Below are 15,814 nucleotides of genomic sequence, written 5' to 3'. Positions count from 1 at the left end.
CTGGACTGTCTCAACTTCTATAGCATTCTAAAGATGCGACCTGCAGCACTGTGGCCAATACTTACATGATTTGTGTAGATGCATTATCACCTCTGTGTTTCCTGCTGTTTATACCGTATATTTCTCTTTGCACTTTCATTGTTCTTCTGGCTCTCACCACTAATTTGTTACATGGTTTGGCAACTTTGAGATCATCAGTTATGGTTACATTCAAATGCTTGATCTATTTGGTACACATTAATACTTTAACCTCTATTATGTTTTGTACATGTATTTCTTGTTATGTAATTATAAATCTAAGGGGGTTATTTTGTAAGTCTATCACACGTAATAGGTTGCCGGGGGCAGAGTCGGAGTCGGGGCAGGAAGGGGAGGAGTCGGGGCGCCGAGGAGGTGGACGCGGCGGTAACTTCGCTGGCAGCGATAAGGTAAGACCCGTTATTGCTGCCAGTAGCGCACCCAATAGCATCACCTTTCATGGTGGCGCTATTGGGTGCGAAAGCCAGCAGCGATCACACCGCAGTGGTGTGATCGCTGCCGGCTTTCGCGGGCCTGCCCCCCCCTTCACCCCCCCTGCCCCCCATTACCGCTGGGATTCACCATTCTCTGCGAGAATGGAAAATCCCGGCCTAAAAGTGGTGTGAATACTGGCATAGGATTCCCGCATTATGATTTACTTGTATTTCAGAAAACAGAACATTAATGCTAAGGACTGCCAATTACCTTCAGCAGCCCAAATTTTATAAAGACTCAGTGTTCTTAATTATTTTCTTTCATAGTCTTTAAAACTGATAATAACCACTAGGGAAAAGGATTTCCCTATTTATTTATATGTGCTGTCTTGAGGAACCTCTGCATTGCATTAGGCTCTCAGCTCCTTCAATGGCACATTAACTCCCAGGAAATTTGCTTTTCCATCATTCATTACGTACATATGACTTCTTTATCAACAGTTCAGTATATATAACACAATCATGTATAGGATAATGAATGAGATCAACTATAAATCTATATTCTATTGTCAGACATATCTAAAGTAAAATTCTGATATACTGTATCTTTACTAGGTAACATCTCTCCAATTCCTGATCATAGTGATTTATTTATTAGAATATTTGAGGACCAAAATATTTCAATGTCCCCCTAGAAATTGACATAGCCTGAAAGGTGTACATTCAAATTTTTTATCAAACAATGGAGGCTAGACTTGCTATGAAATTGAATTGCTTAGTGTTTCTGGTAATGGTTCTGTTATGCCATACAGCACAAATCCTAAAACAAGCACGGAGTTAAGAATGGTGAGGGAGAATTCGTGGAATTCCTTATCATAAAAGTAGGACATAAAATAGGTATTTACACTATTTGACATGTAACATATGCAAGCATGATCAATGATTGGAAGCTTTTTTGTTCTCATTCCTGCTGTTCTTGAGGTTCTTAGCCGCAAGACTATTAATGAGCTCAGGAGTTCTGAAATTGAAGGCATCTGGTCTGCAAACAGGGTCATTTTTAGCAACCTCTATCGCATCTAGTTCTATTTTCAATAGCGAGGAAACCCAATGAGTGAGGCAACTTCTCCAGTATAAAGCAGAATAGTGTGGTCCAACTTTGTCACCTTACTCTTTAAACATAAGATCTTTGCTTCTAATTCAGATACAAGACAATTTAGTTCTCAAGGTCATCTGTGAGCAAGGAGCATCAGTACTGCTGAATTAGACCATGTAGTGACACCATGTAAATTAATATAAAAGAGGGGAAACTGTCCTTCACATCACTGCCTGCTTCTTATTGAGCTTCAAAAGTCATATTTCCAGGGACAAAAATTCCATTCTTGTACCAATCTTATGGATCAACAATTCAAGTTAAAAGGGCAATTCTTCTTAACAATTAGTATATATACACACAGGCACACATGTACAGTATATATAAGGATACATTTTCAAAAGCTTAGTTGGGGTCTAAGGGCCCAATACAAGGAGTTATGTGGGTAGATTGGCTAAATCCACATACGTGGATTTTCAGTCCCCTAAAAGTATGCGTGAAACTTCACAACATGCATACTTTCAGCCACATATGAGAGAGCCATTCTGGGGGCATTGTTGGAAATTGTGTGCATATTTAATTTTAAAAAATGCACACAAGTAGTAGGTCATGCCAATAACATGCATGCTTTTAGCTGCAATACAAGCCGATCTTCAAAGACAATGTGTGCAGGTACCCTGTGTCTGAAAATCATCTGGGCCTGTGCATGTGGGCTGAAAAAAATATGCATACTTTTAACATCAGCGACCTTACTGAAAATTTAGCTTATACAGTGCGTGCACATATGTGTGTGTGTATATGTATATATACATGTACATACACACATGTCATTTTTGTGTGTATATAATGTATTTTGCATGTACTGTAACAACAGAAAACATGGTATCTTTTCAATCTCAGTTTTAAGAAGCTCTGCCTCTACCGTATGAAAACAGTATTGAAACTTTTAGATGTGTTATTCTTCTCAGAGGAACAGATGCTGGACACAATTGTTCGAAATATCCTTAGTCTTTACCACCCATTACAGTCAGGTTTGCAATTTGGTGACATCCCAGGGAAAAAGTAAAACAATATAAAGAAGAGTCTTTTATGTTTGTTTATCAGCTGTAAACATCAGCTAACCAAATAACTGTGCATCTCCCGAGAGTTAATGCTTAGAACCACGCCGGAGTGATTGCCTAAGAGAGAAGAGAAAACAATGAGAGAGAGCTTCAGCGGGTTTTCTCTTTATAAAGTTTCTTACATTTCAGGGATTATGGGCATAAAATGAAAAAGGCGATCTAACGTAAGAAAAGAAGCTTGCTCAGCAGTTCAGAGTAGCAACGATATGCAGCAACAGTGCCTCGAGGCCGTGGATCTCGGCAGTTTTTGCGGTGCGGTTTTAGGGTGCTTATTACAATGGAACCCGGAGGTGATGCTTCATGTGACTGTAAACTGCAGCAGTTTCCAAGGAGAAACAGGTGCCGGAGGAAGACACAGCCTGGCACTTCCCTTCACCATCCCACTGCCCCGCAACTGGACGCTGGCAGGCAGGGGTCAGGAGTTTCCTCCCCCGTTCCATGAAGGTATTACTGAGGGGCTGAGGAGTCCCAGACTGGGGTCATGATAAAACAGGCAAAATAAAATGTAGAGAGCAAAAGACAGGATGGGCGAGTATGAAAGTATTTTGATTTCCATAGCTGAATGTTATAATAAAAATAAAAATAAATCTGACAATGGCTTTAAAATCCTCCTGGCATAAATATATACAATCATAAAACCATTTCTTATGCTATGCGGAAACCTCTGTAATGTTATAACCAATGATGAACTAATAATTTGGTGTGAAAGAACTGAACAACAGTTTACAGAAAGGTAAATAAGATCCACCTTTGCACAAAAGTTTGCATATGAATTAGAATCTAAAAATTCAGGGGCAGATATTCATAGCCTATATGGCTAAGTAACTTAGAGCTGGATTTTCTAAAGTCGCAGACAGCGACACCCTCCCCCCCCATGATAGTGGGACCTCTCGCATGATAAAACTTTGCAGCTTAATGGCTCTAGGCCCAGATTAGCACCACTGCTAAGCTCTGATACATGAGCCCCCTAAAAGTCAAACATAAGCGCAGTTAAATTAGGGCCTGATTTACTAAGGCTTTTTCCCATTCTGTAATCTATGGGAAAACAAAACATAGTAAATCAGGTCCTTAATTAGCAGAGAACAAAATCAGTAGAAAATCCTTATCAAAATTAAAGCAAACCCAAAGCAAAAGAGAGTCAAGTGTTGAATGCACCAGACACGAATAAACAAAAATTAAGCATTCATAACAGATTCAAATGGCTTCTTTACACCACACATGCAGTAAAGTGGACCTTCATAACATCCGTTTATGGAAATCTTAATGTACTTCCTTACAACTGTTTTGGGTCATGCATAATCACTGGTCCATTTCAACTGAATAATTTGTATGATTTTTTTTTTTTTGTAGAAAAAAATGTTCGCAAGGAAAATCATTCACATTAAGTTAGTAACTTTTAAACCGGCATTGGCGAACATGTCAGCCCGTGCCATTTTATAATATGCATGCGTATACGTGTGCATGTGATAAAATAGCATGGTTGCATGCACACATGCACTCAATTGCATGTACAATAGGGATGTGCAGAGGGACCGCACATGTTGCATTCTGTATTCGTATTCGTTGGGGGGCAGATACGTTGCATTCGGCAAGGGGGGCCCCTGATCCGTTCATATGTTCCATTCTTATTTGTTTCCTGGCTAAAATTTATTTAACCAAAATCCACCACCTTCCTGACCCCCCAAGACTTGCCAAAACTCCCTGGTGGTCCAGCGGGGGTTCGGGAGCCATCTACTGCACTCATGCCATCGGCTGCCGGTATTCAAAATGGCGGCGATAGCCTTTGCCCTTACTATGTTACAGGGGCTACTGGTGCTATTGGTTAGCCCCTGTCACATGGAAGGAGCAATGGACGGCCAGTGCCATCTTGTGCTCCTACCATGTGACAGGGGCCGAACAATGGCACCGGTAGCCCCTGTAACATAGTAAGGGCAAAGGCTATCGGTGCCATTTTGAATACCGACAGCTGACGGCATGAGTGCAGTAGATGGCTCCCGGACCCCCGCTGGACCACCTGGGAGTTTTGGCAATTCTTGGGGAGGTCAGGAAGGTGGGGGTTTTGTTTAAATTCGCTCCTTTAGACGGCCGAATAATTCAGTGAAGATTCGTTGTATTTGTGGGAAATTGCGATACGTTTCACGACACAACTAATACAACGAATATGGCCCTAAACGTTGCGGATTGCCAATACATTGCAAACGAATGCACACCCCTAATGTGCACACAAATTCCGCTTCTACTGCGTAAGTCGGGGAATTTTTAAAGGGGCAAGTGGCGAGGCCATTCCCAGTTTTACCAGTTCTTTCACCAGTTCGCCCAGGTCCCAGCTAGATCCTGCCAACCACCCTAGTTTGATAGCCCCATTCCCCCCACTTGACCCATACACTTTAAATCCCTAAGATTTCTTTATTTTTTTAATTTTTTAAAACTTACACTTCGTCCCTAGCAGAAGTAAATTTACATGGCAGGAAACCTTGGTGCATGTAGTAGTGCATAAATATTTACACGTACAACTCTTGGCAAGGTCCCGAAATGTCCATGCCCTGCCCCTTTTTGGAAACAAGTGAGATATGTGTGCGCTGTGGGAGATACACGCGCATCGCGGCAGCTTTTAAAATTTGCTCGACGCTTGAAGGCCCCACATATGCACCCATCTCGCTAATTTGGTGTGCACCAGGCTTTTAAAATTCACCTTTAAGCGCACATTAGCAGAAAAGCTTTGGGAAAACAAAGGGAAGTCATTTTTTCTGCTAGTGCACGCTTACAGGTAACGCTTACGCTATCATAGCAATTTGCAAAAGTCATTTATACGTGTAAAGTGCACTTCCATGGTAAATCCTATGGAGAATTCAATGGCGCATATTGTAACAATTTTCAAAAGCTCACTTCATGGGAATAGTGCATTTACGTGCGTAAAACCCAATTTTACATGTGTAATGAGAATTATTTTATTTGCAAAAAATCTTTTTCTCCCCCAAAAACTCATACAAATTCTTCAGTTGTTATGGACCAGTGATTATGAATGATCCAAAACAGCTGTAAGGAAGTACATTATTAAGCTTTTCTTAAATGGATGTTATTAGGGTCCACTTTACTCCATGTGTGGTGTATCAAAGCAATTTGAATCTACTATGAATGCTTAATTTTTGTTTATTCAAAATTAAAACAAACCATATTCCAGCTTTTCTGTATCTGTGGTCTGACTTTATCTTTCGTCTCTGCTTGTTTCTTCTTTTTTTGGTCTTCCCCTTTTCTGTTGCATTTGTTACATTTTCTTCCCTTTTAAGACTTCACTTTTCTGTCTTCCTCTCATGTCTTCAATTTCTCAGCTTTGTTCAGCTGTGGGGTGGCAGCGGCAGTGTTCCTGGCGCAGTTAGCTCTTGGCTCATCTTCTGGCAGGGTTAAAAGTCTGAATCTGGTATTTGGCTCAGGTCTTGTATGGCTTGCCCAGCTTTAATGCTACAATGAATGTTTCTTGAGTACAGTAGTTCAGTTCACAGAAGAGTCCTGAGATGCTTAAAAACTCAACTAAGGCTTTTTATAAACCTAATTCATATGCAGAACATAAGCAAGTGACCGACCAATAAAATTACCTCTTGCGTTACCTAGTGTTTGAGTATCCATATCATCATCAATGAACTCTTCACCCTGGATGATGTTCTGTGTGTCCTCGCTATGATTAACAGGGCTGGTCATCTCCTGTTCCTTTTCATTGTGCATCTGGGCATAGACAGTTCTGCCAGGTACTTTCCTAAACATTGTGGAAAAATATAGAGCAGGATTAAATTCTATCCCTTGCACTGCAATACAATGACCCTTAGGGCCGGATTTTTAAACATATGCGCGCGGGGTACATTTGTGCGCGCTACGCCGAGCCCTATGGGAGCCCCGATGGCTTTCCTCCTTCCCTCCAAGGCTGCTCCGAAATCAGAACTCCAAAATCGGAGCGGCCTTGGAGGGAACTTTCCTTCTGGCCCCCCCCCCCCCACCTTCCCCTCGCTTCCCCTATCTAACCCGCCCCCAGCCCTACCTAAATCCCCCCTACCTTTATTTTGTAAATTACACCTGCCTCTGGCAGGCGTAACTTGCGCCGGCCGGCTGCCGACGCGCGATCCCCTGCACGGCTGCTGTGCCGGAGGCCTCGGTCCCGCTCCCGCCCCTTTTACAAAGCCCCGGGACATACGTGCGTCCTGGGGCTTTGCGTGCGTCGCCGGGCCTATGCAAAATAGGCTCGGCACTCGCAGGAGCGGTTACGCGCATAAATATTTTAAAATCCGCCCCTTAGAATTTACATATTAAGAGCTTGGCCTTGCTTTTAGAATATTTGCAGCCTTGCAAACATAGCACAGCAGGCATTTGAAATTTTGTCATTATTCTCCAGGTTTTACATTGTGTGAGTTCTGGACAATCTTGCAAGCCCTAAGAATCTTCAGAACTTTTACCTTAGTAGTTGAATTTTTAAATATTTTTCTTCTGGCTTTACCTAGTTTGGAAATAATTCCTGAAAATTTGGCAAAACCTAACACATGGTGGGGGGAGGGGGACTATGCCAGAGGCCTAGCCACAGGTGGGTCTTGGGGCCATGGGCTCCTCACTTTTGGCTCAGGCTCCCGCCCCTAGCAACAGGGTCATGTTTCATCTAAGTAAGACCCTGAACAGTGCAGGAGTTAGAGGGTCTGGAGGCATGAGAATCACTGCCAGTCTAGGAACCCCTGTGCCTTTAAGGAGGCTAACCTGAATGGGAAATATCACGACCCCTGTGATAGACATGTAAAAGTCTGAGGCCATCAAAGTTTTCTTTACTCTCGGCATCTTCAAAGTTCAGGAATGTCTGGGCTGGGTGAACGCCTATTCATATAATTGCTCTTAAGCAGCCTGAGAGATTAATACTTCTATAGTAACACAGTAGCATAGTACATGATGGCAGATAAAGACCCAATGGTCCATCCAGTCTGCCCAGCAAGCTGTTTAGGGTAATAATTACTATACCCTGTGCAGGTTAGCCCCCATGCCTTTTGATTACCCCTTATCTTCATTTCCAGCTTCTAGCCATTAGGGATCCTCTGTGTTTGATCCCATGCTCTTTTGAATTTCATTTTACTCTTTGTCTTCACCACTTCTTCTGGGAACGCATTCCATGCATCCATCACCTTTTCCATGGAGCAATATTTCCTGATATTGTTCTTGAGTCTACCTCCTTGTAGTTTCAGATCATGACTCCTGGTTCTACAGTTTTCTTTCCATCAGAAAAGGTTTGATTCTTATGCATCATTAATATCTTTCAGGTATTTAAAATTCTGTATCATATCTCCCCCTGTCTCTCCTCTCCTCCAAGGTATACATATTTTGGTTCCTCCAATCTCATCTCTTAAGTCATTTGGTACAGACCCAACACAACTTTGGTTGCCTTTCTCTGAACTGCTTCCATCCTGTCTCTATTCTTTTTGAGATACGGACCTCCTGGTGAGGTCTCACCAAAGATCTGTACAGGGGGATTATCACCTCTTTTTTCCTGCTAGTTATTTTCTCTCTATGCCGCCCAGCATCCTTCTGGCTATAGAACTGCCTTGTCACATTGCTTCGCTCCCTTCAGATCATCAGACATTATTATCCCAAGGTCTCTCTCCTGGTCCGTGCACATCAGTTTTACACCTTCCCATCAAATACAGAGCCTTTGGATTATTGCACTCCCAATGATGTATAAAGAAGCTGCCTTAACTAAAGAGGGAAATTGAGAAATAGCAGAGACAGGCCATGGAGACAGTGAAGAGACAGGAGATAATAGAGTGTTAATGGAAATTAAAAGGATTCTGTAGCCACTGCCATGAAGACCCACATAGGATGGGGAAAGGGATGGGGTAGGGTGGGGTGGGGGGCTGACCAGAATGCCCATGCATGTTAACCTTGGACCCCCAAAAAATTCAGTTCCGATTATACTCCTGGCCTATGCTTTAAAGGTTAGTGTACTCATTAAGGCATAATTTTTAACACCCACCTTGGACTAGTTGTTAGATTTTTAGCATGTATGCAATTCAAAGAACTCAGCTGATAGCATGCATTGTGGATGTCAAGATGGAAGAGATAAGGCTACTGGAGTAGAAGGACTTCTAGAAAAAGTAAAAGATGGATCATGGGCGAGACAGAGGAGGAGGAGGTGAAAGAGACAAGGAAGAGTAGGAGGTAAAGGAGACAGAGAGAGGAGGGGGAGAGCTGACAGGGGTAGAGAGAGGAGGCCAGCCCAGGACTAACAGAGTAAGAAGGCAGTCACAATCATGTATTTTCAAGCTCATAACCAGCCTACTGGTCCTGCCACAGAAAGATATAATCCATATGCATTGCTGGAGTTCAGGAGCATTTAGGGTCCTTAATGAGGAGATTAAAGCTGACAATGACCCTCAGACAGCTAGATCTTCTGCCATACCTGTGCTTGTCAAATTTAACTTATATTATCATTTAACCTCTGGGGCATTTCAAACCACAGAGACTGAAGTTGTTGAATGAAACAAAGCATTTTCTCCAGATGTTTCTACCAATTACTGCAAACCCTGCACAGATGAGTTGGAATGTATATTCAATACCCCAATCAGAGGTAACAATGGAAGGAAATGAAAAGCGATCTTTATAATATCCCTGGTCTACCACATGTGATTGCATATGTATAGCATTTATGATTACATTTATACAATGGATTACATGCATGCAGTGCTTAGGCTATCACATAAGGGACAGAGCCTTAAAGAACCAGAAATGCTTTCATTCCCTGCATTTGAAATTGGTATGTGATATGCACATGTGAATACTGAATGCGGTGCCCAGATATCTTGGGTCCTACCATGACTCCACCCTTTTCCAGGAATTCAAGGAGGACTAATACAGCAGAGGATGGCTGCTGGTAAGTACTGTTTTATTTTTTTCTCCCCCTAAGCTTCGAATTCCACATCTTTCACATTTTCCAACCAGGTCTTAACACACTTCTGTCAGTAAAGCTGCTGTGCCAACCAAAAGGCCTACTAGGACATAACTTTTACTCCTGTCATAAACATACAGTCATTATTTGCTGCCACCATCATGGGTGCAGGGCAGGCTGGGGACTTTGGTACAAAAAAATCTTTCTAAGGAAAGCAGCATGTCTTATGCTCAAACAGTTGACACCTAGGAATCTTCACTCCAGTGACTGTTCCATGGATTCAGCTGGTAGGAGGTACAGTACAATAAGGCCCACATGTATACTTGATCCATAGTAGAGAGGTCATTTGGCATGTTAAAAAGAAGCTTCAGGTGTTTTGTAACACTCGGATGGGGTTTTACTCCAAAAGCATCTGGTCTCACAGTCCCCAATTTTAATACTGTATATCGGGAGCACAACCCTCCAACAAAGATCCATTAACTATCTGTTTTATTAAATTATGAGTAATATCCTTCCTCTCTATTAAATGAAATGGGCATGGGCCCAACATAGAACACACAGATTTTAATTTATCTCTCTGACTATCATTAGTCTGAACTTTGTACTAGAGATGTGAATCGGAACCGGAATCGGTTTCGGGGACCATCAGGAAATTTATTTTCCGCGGTCTGATCGCTTTTTTTTTATCGGCTGCACCTGAGCAGATAAACAAAAAACCCACCTGACCCTTTAAATCTGATTCTTTAGCATCCCCTACCCTCCTGACCCCCCAAAACTTTCTTAAAGTGCCTGGTGGTCCAGCAGGGGTCCCAGGAGTGATCTCCTGCTCTTGGGCCATTGGCTGTCAGTAAACAAAATGGCACCGATGGCCCTTTGCCCTTACCATGTGACAGGGGCTATCTGTGCTATTGGCCGGCCCCTGCCACATGGTAGGAGCAATGGATGGCCGGCACCATCATATCCCTGCTTTGTACATCTCATTCCCTCAATGGGCAACCCTAAACCTTGAGAAAACTTCCCAGAGCTAGAAGAAAAGTTGACTGAATTTGACCAACTTTATTTTCAAAATGATCTGCTATCTCATCACAGATCAACATCTTCTGTACATGAGAGACAGGTTTAATTGTGAACCAGTGAACAGTTGCAAATAACTCAGGAGGCTTATTTAAAGAATTATTAATTTTTGTAACCAGAAACTCTCACTTGGTTTTATAACAAGTAGCTTTATATGCACTCATTAACTCATTGTACTCCAATGGAGTTAGAGCATCTCAATGGAGAGGTTCCAGTAAAGGCAAAAGTAGCTTAAGTTCCTTTAAGTAAAGAACAGATTCAGTTAAAATATTCCAAATTATCTCTTTCAACTGCTAAGAAAGTTGTACATACAAATAAAATGTATGCAAATGCCAGAAGTTTAAAAAGTAAGCCTGAGTTAGAAGGTATAGCACTGAATGAAGAGGTAGACATAATTAGCATCTCAGAAACATGGTGGAAGGAGGATAACCAATGGGACAGTGCTATACCAGGGTACAAATTATATCACAATGATAGGGTGGATCAACTTGATGGGAGTGTGGTACTTTGTATGGTATAGAAATCCTGCTGGAAACTAAATGCACAGCAGAACTTTTATGGGTAGAAATTCCATTTGTGATCAGGAAGAGTATAGCAGTAGGGATATAGCATTGTCTGCCTTGCCAGAATAAAATGCTAATGGAAATTAGGGAAGCTGAAAAATTTGGCAGCATAGCAGTAATGGGAGATTTCAATTACTTCAATATTGACTGCTAGGGATGTGAAGTTTCTAGATGAATTTCATGGAGCAGCTAGTCCTGGAATCAACAAGAGGGGAGCTATTCTACACCTAAAAAACAGATAATTTGAAAAAAAGCTAGCCATAGAAGCAAAACCTCGAAATAAAAATGTTTTCAAATACATCCAAAGCAGGAAGCCTGTGAGGAAATCAGTTTAGATGATTGCTTGGTTAAAGGGGCACTTAGGGAACACAAAATCATTGTATAAAACTAATTGAATTCTTTTCTTCGGTGTTTACTGAGGAGGATGTGGGAAGATACCTATGGCATAAACGGTATTTAATAGTTAAGATTCAGAGGAACTGAAGCATCTGGAAGATGTAATAAGGTAGTTTGACAGGCTAAAGAGTAGTAAATCACCTGAACTAGATAGTATACATCCCAGATTTTGGAAAGAGCTAAAAATGAAATTGCATATTTATTATTAGTAATTTGTACCCTAGCATTAAAATCATCTACTGTACCTAAAGAATGAGGCTGGCCAAAGTAATGCCAATTTTGAAAAAGAGCTTCAGGAGTGATCTGGGAAACTATAGACTGGTGAGCCTGACTTCAGTGCCAGGAAAAATCATATAAACTATTCTAAAGAACAAAATCACAGAACTCTTAGAAAGACATAGTTTACTGGGACACGGAAAACATGGATTTAGCCATGGAAAGTCTTTCCTCACCAATCTGCTTTATTTTTTTGAAGGGGTTAATAAACATGTAGATCATGGTGAGTCAGTGGATGTTGTGTATTTGGATTTTCCTCCCTCATGAGAGACTTCTGAGAAAATTAAAAAGTCATAGGATAAGAGGCAATGTTAAATTGTTAAAAGATAAGAAACAGAGAGTAAGACTTAATGGTCAGTTTTCTCAATGGAGGAAGATAAACAGTGGAGTGCTCCAGAAATCTGTACTGGGACTGGTGCTTTTAAATATATTTATAAATGATCTGGAGGAGGGAACAACGAATGGGGTAATCAAATTTGCAGATGATGCAAATTTATTTCAAGTTGATAGTGAGAAATTGCAGGAAGACCTTGTAAGATGAAATTTAATGTGAGATGAAATTTAATGTGAACAAGTGCAAAGTGATACACAGAAGGAAAAGTAATCTGAACTTTAGTTATACAATTTTAGGTTCCATATTAGGAGTTACCACCCAGGAAAAGGATCTAGGTGTCATCGTGGACAAAACTTTGAAATCCTCTGCTCAATGTGCAGAGGCAGGCAAAAAAAAAACCTAAAGAATGTTAGGAATTATTAGGAAAGGAATGAAGAAAATAACAGAGAATGTCATAATACCTTTGTATCTCTCCATGGTAAGACTTACCTGGAGTACTATATACAACTCTGGTCGCTGCATCTCAAAAAAGATATAGCTGAACTGGAAAAGGTAAAGAGAAACATGACCAAAATGAAAAAGGAGATGGAACAGCTCCCCAATGAGAAAAGGCTAAAGAGGTTAGGGGGACATATACCAGTGGTCTATAAAATCATGAGTGGAGACAAAGGATAATTGCAAATAGGTTGTTTACTCCTTCAAAAAATAAAAGAAGACTAGGGAACACTTCATGAAGTTAGTGAGAGGTACATTGAAAAAAAATGTTTTCATTTATTTTAAATCAACTCACAATTAAACTCTGGAACTCATTTGCCAGGGGATGTGGTAAAGGCAGTTAGTATAGCTAGAGGTCTGACAAGTTCTTAGAGAAAAAAATCCATAAACTGTTATTAGCCAGGTAGACTCGGAGAAAGCAGCATGATGTCTCTTTACTGTTTGGGATCCTGCCAGGTTCCTGGATTGGCTACTGTTGGAAACAGGATACTGGACGTGATAGACTCTCGGTCTGACCCAATATGGCAATTATTATGTTGTTATGCTGGGCTTGAAAACTATTTTTAAAAATATTACATTTTTATGATATGTATGATTTTCAGCAGTTATTTGCCTGTGCATTAATGACCTTCTGTACAAAATCTAATCAAATGACCAATCAGTTGATCAGTAAATATGCTACAGAGCTCTGAGCAGTATAAAATATCAGCAATAGCTACATTCATCAAAATATCAGCTTGCTTTTTTCTGGTCTATTGCATCTTACTTTGGTATTTTCCCTATATTTTTCTGTGTATTTTGTTTCTTGTAATATCATACATTTATACATACAGTGGTGTACAGTTCCTATTATAGTCACACAATCTACTTAAAAGAAATTGCCTTCACAAGTTCACTCTTCCTTCACATGCATCATTACGCCCGCATGGTGTTCTGAGAAAGGATAGAATAGGTCATGTTCTAATTTGGTTAGATTCACAACAGTAGAGGTGAATAGATAGGTGAAGGACTTTTTAAAATCTTTAAATGTCAATATCCCCTCATAAATGCAAGGTCAGTGTTCCAGTAGACAACTAGGTGGCAACCTACAATGCCAAAATGATAGAGGTGATAAAATCCCACCAGTGCAAGGCCCAGAGAGGTGCTGAGCCAGAGTCAATACCTCTAAAGAAAGGAGCCACTGCTGCCAATTGATAAGTTGGGGAGGGAGGTGCATGACCGAAGAATCCCCCTAGGGTGCCAAATACTCTTGCCCTGGCCCTGCATAAATGTGATAAAAAATCAGAATAAGGGAGGGTCTTGATGATTTAGTCTGTTCAAACTACCCATTAAATCTATCTAAAAATAGTTTGCTAATATCACTGCTTCACAGGAAATCAAAAAGAAATAAATGAAATTTGAAGAGCTTTTCTACCTGGCTACATCCTCACATTAAAACACTGCAGAGAACATAAGAATATAAGATTTGCTACACTGAGTCAGACCAAAGGTCCATCGAGCACAGGCCAGCATCCTGACTCTGACAGTGGCCAACTTAGGTCACAAGTATCTGGTAGATTCCAAAAAGAGTAAGTCCATTTCTTGTTGTTCATCCCAGGGATAAATGGTGGCTTTCCCAAATCTACCTGGCTAAAAATGGTTTATACACTTTTCTTCCAGAACTTGTTCAAACCTGCTAGAGGCCTTGACCATGCCCCCTGACAACATAATTTGATTGTGCTACGTGAACAAAATACTTTCTCTGATTTGTTTTAGATTTGCTAGCTTTTAGTTTTATGGCTTCTTTCTTAGTCTTAGTACTATTTGAAAGAGTAAATAGCATTCCCCCTATTTACCTGTTCACCCCATTCATGATTTTTAAACCTCTGTCATATTCCCTTTCAGTTGCATCTTCTCCAAGCACAAGAGCCTTACAAGGAGATTCATGTGCCAAAACCGGGAGCAGAGCGTGTATCTAGCACAGGCATACGTCCACCTGATTTTATAAAATGGGTGGATGTGCGCCACATCTCAAACCAGAGAAAACAAGGGGTGGGATGCGGTTGGAGCATGGGGATTCTGGGGCGGGGCCAAGGGAAGTGCGAGCAAGTACTTACGCGCCTGGGCGCACACCCAGGTCCAGTTCCGCATAACTTTACTTCTGCTATGGAGGAGGTCTAAGGGAAAAAAAAATCAGGCATCCCTGAGGTCTAGGGAAACTGGGGGGCATGCAGGCTAAAGAACCAGGGTGGGGGAATGGAGGACCTAGCTGAAGACTAGGAGAACTGATGGACGAACTGGTCATGGCATGGATGTGCGCCTTTTATAACATTTCCTCACTTTCACGGCTCGTACCCGACTTTACACAGCTTGCGCTCCCACTTGCAAAAGTGGGCACACACATATACCCACCTAGGCTATTTTGTAACACATGCGCGTAGGTTCGCATATGTTATAAAACTGCCATGTCTCTGGGCTTGTGCCGATGCATGCGTGTACATGTGCGCCTGCATCCCTGTGTGATGCATTGGTAGTATTCCTGATAGTCCCCGCGCAAATATTGCACTGGTAGACAGGATCTAGCTACCTGTCAAAGGAAAAGCTAAGATAATGCTGAAGGGGACTAAAAGTCCCAGAATTCCGAGTATCCAGCATCTCAGGAAGCATGAGCCAGAGGAGGCGGGGCCAGAGTGACTCGGCAGGTTTCCCAGGTGCTATAAATGAGGGATTCCCTGACATGAGGGAGTTCCAGTGCCAGCAGCAACACATGGAAGGAGAGGAGGAAGGGGAAAAGAGCCTGATGGGGAGCTATCTGCAGACAGAGCCCTCACACAGTGTTAAGTTAGAGCCCCCTGCTTTTCTCTCTCTCTATCAAGTAGTTTAGCAAAAAGGGACTTGAAAAGGGAATAAGATATAGGTGGGGGAATTTATGCTTCCCTATGTTATATATGTTGGATTTGGGAATGCTAAAAGCTGTAGTGATCTAGGAAAGAAATTTGCCTTGAGACCACTAAGAGTTCATTTAAAGTTACTAAATTCACTATTGAGTGTTGAGAGTCAAACCCTGCCCTGCTTGAATGTTTGGCTGCAGTAATGGAGTTCCGGTAAACTTTAGGTTCTGGAAAGG

At 41.5% G+C, this 15,814-nt stretch overlaps 1 protein-coding gene across 3 annotated transcripts in view; it reads right to left on the bottom strand.

The window, feature by feature from the left end:
- Positions 1-585: 585 nt before the first annotated feature.
- The window catches only part of SORCS2 (sortilin related VPS10 domain containing receptor 2), a 1,741,628-nt gene continuing 1,726,399 nt past the window's right edge, over positions 586-15,814 (bottom strand). For 2 of the 3 annotated variants that reach the window (XM_029591638.1, XM_029591657.1), the window contains exons 26-27: positions 6,257-6,414; positions 586-2,720 (exon numbers count right to left, since the gene is read on the bottom strand). In XM_029591638.1, the coding sequence (XP_029447498.1) occupies positions 2,656-2,720; positions 6,257-6,414 (223 nt within the window). In that variant the 3' untranslated portion in view covers positions 586-2,655. The remainder of the gene's footprint in view (positions 2,721-6,256; positions 6,415-15,814) is intronic. The other variant, XM_029591649.1, reaches the window with a different exon arrangement.

The sequence above is a fragment of the Rhinatrema bivittatum genome, chromosome 1 (genome assembly GCF_901001135.1).
Source record: "Rhinatrema bivittatum chromosome 1, aRhiBiv1.1, whole genome shotgun sequence".
Taxonomy (NCBI): Eukaryota; Metazoa; Chordata; class Amphibia; order Gymnophiona; family Rhinatrematidae; genus Rhinatrema; species Rhinatrema bivittatum.
This window is presented reverse-complemented; position numbering and strand designations above follow the sequence as displayed.